Consider the following 6,000-nt stretch of genomic DNA (forward strand, 5'->3'; position numbering starts at 1 on the left):
GGCCTTTACTGCTGCTATGACACATGTTTATTGATACTCCATTCACAATAGCAAGGAAATGGAATCAGCTTGATAGTAATCTACTGATGAATGGGTAATGACAATGTAGTGCAAAATACAATGGAATTTTATTCCGCTAGAAAGAAAATGCAAGTATGGACTCTGCAGGAAAACGTGAGCTGGGCACACTGACTTCTTTTGTTGACGGAGTGTCTGTATGAAATTCTAGCCCTCCTTTGTTGAGAGCAGTTTGGTTCTGTTTTTGCTGTTCTCCTAGCTTAGTTGATTTCAGATCAGGTATGAAGATTTAGTTGATTTTTCATTTGAAGACATGGATGATTCCAGACTGATCTTGTGTATGAACTGGCCAATCACAGCTATGCCTCGAGTGTGGAGATGGTGGTCAAATGGGCGAGGTTCTGACTATTTCATTAGGTTACTCCAGAGTGCAAGCTAAGCAGCCCAAGATAGATCCGGGATTGTGAAGATGGTGATGGATCCGGAGAATACTGTATTAAGTGAGGTAACCCAGGCTCACACAGGCAAACACCATACGTTTTCTCTCATATGGAGATCCTGGTTTCCGATTTTATATATGTATAGTTATATGGGAGTGGGTGTGAATAATGGTCATGAAAGTAGGAAGGGATGATAAGAGGGGAAAGAGCCTTAGGGAAGACAGGTTTGGAGGATAGCAGAACAAGTGTGTTATGAAAAGGGAAAGTAGAGTACCAAGAGTGGAGATGGACAGGGACAGGGACAGGGAGACAGGAGTGGTGGGGGTGGCAGACAACCACCCTATGTATGAAAATGCCATAAGGAAACCTATTACTGTGCATCTTAATATTTTAAAGGGGGTTGTAGCAGATTTCTGATTTTAATGTCTTCTGTTGGAATCTACACTATCATTATGAACATATTCATGCAATATCTTGTGACTGCACCATAGCAACATATCTAAAGTAAAACCATGGGTTTTATTCAGATAAACGTTTTCTGTTATTCATTAGAAATAGCCTCTCAAATGCAAAATCTCTGAAGCTCCATTCAGAGAGAGCAGATCATTCATGCTTTACGAAAAGGAGACGCTAGATGCATATTCCTTAAGAAATTTCTTAGTTCCATTACAAAAGTATGATGGATAAAAAAACACATATACAAAGGAACTCTAAGATGTAATCATGGACTGAATTCCCAAGTTGTTTGTTGTCAGATCTTCCTAGCGTGGCTAGATGGAGAGCCTTCAATAGCTTGGCTACATTCTGTATTCCCAAATTTCCTCATCCGTATGTTTAGAATTATGATCATCTTTCCAACATGGGATTATAGGACAATCTTTTTTTAATCTTCTTATTATCTTTGTTTCCTCATATTTCATATGGTAATGATAAAAGTGTAGTGATGTTAGATTATATTTAAATAATATATCAAATGTAACATATTTGTTATAAATATTAACATGTAGGAGACATTTCAAATGGTACTTAATAAATGACTCAATAAGTATTCATGTTATAAAATACCAAGAACTTCAGGATGGGGGTGCACGACCATAGAGAAGTAGTCCTACAGGTGCCTGGGACCCCTCTCATACAAACCTACAGCAATGATGTCAGCATGTACAAGATCCATGCAAACTTAAGCAGACAAAAACCCAGCATAGAACTGTGGAAATGAACAGCAGGTCCCAATCTTAGTCAAAGAATTATTGGCAGCTGATTATTGCTGGGTGAGGAAGAGCTGATCTTAATGGAAGGGACCCTAGATAGGCTGACTAGATCCAAGTGAATGACCTTGCACTGAGAGACATCTGGGAACACTAACTTTACATGATAGGCCTTAACATAAATGACAGAATGCATGAACTCTAGTGGTGGTGTTGGGCGTTATGGGAGGGTGCCAAAAAAAAGGGGGTATAAAGATGAATTTCTGTTTGAAATATACAAAAATTCAATAAAATATTTAAAAAAATAAAATAAAATACCAAGAACTTGAAAAGAATGTTATGTTTTTACTTTTAGGTGAATAATTATGGATAACACGCATGAATATTTATTTAATTTGAAAGGCTATAATTTTGAAAAATCTTTGGTTAAAATGAATATAATAGAAAATATGGAAGATTTTAAAATTAGAGATGATGATGTCTTCATAGTCACATATCCAAAATCTGGTAAGTGTCAGCAGTGAGTCATGTGGGCTTGGTTTTCTCTACAGTTTGATAACGTATAAATGTTCATTCCACTCACCAACAGCAACCCATCTGTATTAGTTACTCTTCTCATTGCTGCAGCAGAATACCTAACAAAAGCAAGTTACAGAAAGGTTTATTTTAACTCCCAGATGGAGAGGACCCATCATGCAGGAGTTCAAGGCAGACTGTCACATTGCATCCACAGTCAGGAAGCAGAGAATGACGGAAGTTTGTACTTTGCTCGTGTTTTCATATTTATTCAGTGCAGGACCCCAGCCCATGGACTGCTGCTGCCCACATGTAGTGTGGCTCTTCCCACCTCAATTAACCTAATGTCGAAAGCTCCTCACAGACATGCCCAGAGAATTGTTTTCATGGAGATTCTAAACCCTATTAATCTGACAATCAAGATTTACTATCACAGCAACCACACTTTATGACAATTTGTGGTCAGAAAAAGTTAAATGAAATTCAAGTCTCTGTGACATAAGACCACTTACTATGCACATATTGTCTTTTCATATGACAAATAGGAAGAAGTCAAATACGGAGCCAGGAGCAGCTAATTAAAAAATGACGATTGGTTGCCTTAGGCTGTTGAACTGATCTGTGACAATCCAAAACATTTTCTTCAAAACATGCACGCTTTATTACTTAGATGTTTGCTCCCACACAAAGATGAATTTTTTAATATATTTTGTTGACAAGATTTCTTTTTTCTCCCCCCCCTTTTTTTTTTCTTGAGACAGGGTCTCTCTGTAGCCCCGCTGGCTTGGAACTCACTATGTAGACCAGGCTGGCCTTGAACTCACAGAGGTCTGCCAGCCTCTGCCTCCAGACTGCTGTGATTAAAGGTATATGCCACCATGCCTGGCCAAGATTTCTTTTAAAAAAATATTTTATTTATGATTTTTATTTTATATGTATGAGCATATTGCCTGCATGTGTGTAACTGCACCCATGTCGTGCAGTGCCCACAGAGGTCAGACGAGGGTATCAGATACCCTGGAACTGGAATTACAGATGCTTGTTAGCCACTAGGTGGGTATTGAGTTTTGAATCCAGGTCCTCTGCAAGAGCAGTCAATACTTTTATTGCTGAGCCATATCTCCAGTTCCTGTTGATAAGATTTTTAAGACAACTGTATTCTATTTAAAATTCTCAAAAATTAAAGAAAAATCATTGTCTAGTGAGGTTTACTAGAAAGATAACTTTTGAGGTTTATGGAACTTTTCAGGACAAGCACATAGTCAAACAGTACCTGAAAATCCTGTGATGGTGCATTCTTTTTTAAATTTTTTGCTTGTTTTGTTGTGGATTTACTAGAACACCAAAGTTTTATGTCCATGTTTATTTTGATGCACCAGGATATAAAGATACTTTCCCAACACATTGCTGTGTCCACACTGAATCTTGCTTTGCTGTCTATTTTTGCAGTGTTTAGAAGGACACCATCAAGAAGTCACTCTGTCTTACTGTAGATTGAGAACTCATGGCCTTGATTATCAAAAATGAGAAGGATGGGATAGAGAGATGGCTTAGCACATAAGAGCACTGGCTGTTCTAGCAGAGGACCCAAATTCAGTTCCCAGAACCTACATGGTAGCTAATAACCATTTGAAACTCAAGTTCCTGGGGATCTGATGCCTGTGGCCATTGCATGACATCTGTGCACTTATATACATGCAGAAAAAACACTCATACACATAAAAGTATATCAAATTTTTAAGAATTGTGAGGATATAACATTTTCTCCTATATATACATTACCATGTTAAATTGCTTTAATTTTGTGATACTGCAAGATAATAGGATATTCCCTGGTCAGAGACAGAGGATTTTGTCACTCATGGCACGATAGCATAAACCTTGTGTTCGCTTGGTTGTCCCTTATTATCTCCAACTGTTCACTCCTCTTTTCTGCCACTGTGATAAAACACACTGACCAAAAGAAACTTGCAGAAGGAAGGGGTTATTTGGCTTATTCTTTCAGGTCACAATCCATCATTGAGGGAAGTCAGGTCAGGAACTTGAGGCCAGAGCCTAGGTAAGAACACGGATGACTACTGCTTGCTGGCTCATTGTCTTGCTCTTAGCTGCTTTCTTTACACAGCCAGGACCACCTGCCCAGGAAATGGTACCACCGAGTGTGCTGAGTCCTGCATCAATTACCAGTCAAGACAATTCTCAGTTGAGACTCCTTTTCCAGATGATTCTGGAGGTATCAGGCTGACATTGAATGCTAGCTAAGACACCAACTTATCTTCATGGAATCCAGTGTGTTAAAGGTTCTTCTTGGGTTATTTTTGTGATATGGAATAATTAGTTTGAGATGAATTAAATCAGCTTATTATACCAGCACAAGTAAACATAGATAATTACAGTCATATTTGAGCTAATTGCTTATTTTATGGAGGTAAGGCCTCAGTTCAGTTTCTCAGTGGTGTATATACACAGGCTTTCCAACCTTAGCTACAATGACTGGGCCCTATCTAGACTGCCAAGCCACAATGACCTAGAAATGAAATACCAGAGTAAAATAATCCAAGCATCTTTATGGGATCACTCACCTGGAATGATCTGACCCTAGATAACTGCCACTTGCCCCTGAAGGTCTTGAGGAATGGATGAGGGGTACCTATGAGGTGCCACAGAGGATACCAGAAGCATTCATTGTTACCAGCTCTGGAATCTGTGATGTCTGGATGTAACCAGTTCTTTCAAAACTGCAGGGTTTGCTTCTTAAGATGTGCTGTCTCTCTTCATTGGAAATAGTGGGAGTTGCTTAATCATGTCCACATTGCCACCAATGAATCATTTGGGATAATCATTAATAAGGCTAAGCCTTAGTGTATGACATTTGATCATATCTGGGTCCATTCTTTTTTTTAGTATATGTTTTTATTGCATTTTTGTGCATTTCATACAATATATATTAATATTTAGACCCCTCCCTTAACTGTACCCTGTATAGCACCCCCACCAGACTTCCTGCATTCTGTCATATATGTTAAGGCCTATTGACAGTTTGTGTACTCAAATGTCCCTTAACTTAAAGAATACCAACTCTCGCTCATCCAACAGTGAATGTAATGGCACTATAGAATGTCACGCATATTTCCCAAGCCTTTCTATTGTATGACCTGACTTTAATGGTCAAGAGATCAAATTCAAGAAAGAACAGTGAAATCTTTGGGTTGCTCTTTTGCCATAATGTGTGGTACGATCGATTCCTGAGAATATGCCAGAAAAAAATGTTTGAGATTAAGAAGTAAGAGAATGGGGAAAAACTGAAGTTACTTTGATTTTACTAATTTTCTATAATTCTAAAAGCACGATATTGGCAAAGTGATAGCAGAAATACATCAAATTTGCCTATAAGCAACAGTAAAAGGGCATCCAAAACCTACCACATATCTCATGAAGATCAGGATGAAAAGAGCTGGAAGGTTCCAAACATAAGAACATTACAGCTAAGAGGGAACTGTGACTCACCCTGATGAGTTCTGAGCACACTGTGTGTATGTGTAGTACTAGCACGTTGTACCTATTACTATCTACAATTATATGTTAATAAAACAAATATTACATAAAGCATCTCCTATGATGCACAGACTATGCAGAAAAAGTACAATAATAATCTGAATCATCACTACCAATGAATCACAACCATATACATTCAAGTGAAAAAGGAACTAAGAATATTTGATTTCATCTTTACTCCTAGACAACAATAAATGAAAAAAGGGTATATTCACGCATACCTGGGGTGTTTAAAGGAAAAATGCACTGAATTGTTTTAAGAT

The 6,000-nt window shown here is 38.0% G+C and overlaps 1 protein-coding gene across 1 annotated transcript in view; it reads left to right on the forward strand.

Moving 5' to 3' along the window:
• Positions 1-6,000, forward strand: part of LOC103749329 (amine sulfotransferase) — a 28,039-nt gene that overhangs the window by 12,670 nt on the left and 9,369 nt on the right. The window contains exons 2-3 of the mRNA XM_029555586.1: positions 2,022-2,173; positions 4,291-4,424. Of these exons, the coding sequence (XP_029411446.1) occupies positions 2,032-2,173; positions 4,291-4,424 (276 nt within the window). The 5' untranslated portion in view covers positions 2,022-2,031. The remainder of the gene's footprint in view (positions 1-2,021; positions 2,174-4,290; positions 4,425-6,000) is intronic.

The sequence above is a fragment of the Nannospalax galili genome, unplaced genomic scaffold (assembly GCF_000622305.1).
Source record: "Nannospalax galili isolate Female #2095 unplaced genomic scaffold, S.galili_v1.0 scaffold546, whole genome shotgun sequence".
NCBI lineage: Eukaryota > Metazoa > Chordata > Mammalia > Rodentia > Spalacidae > Nannospalax > Nannospalax galili.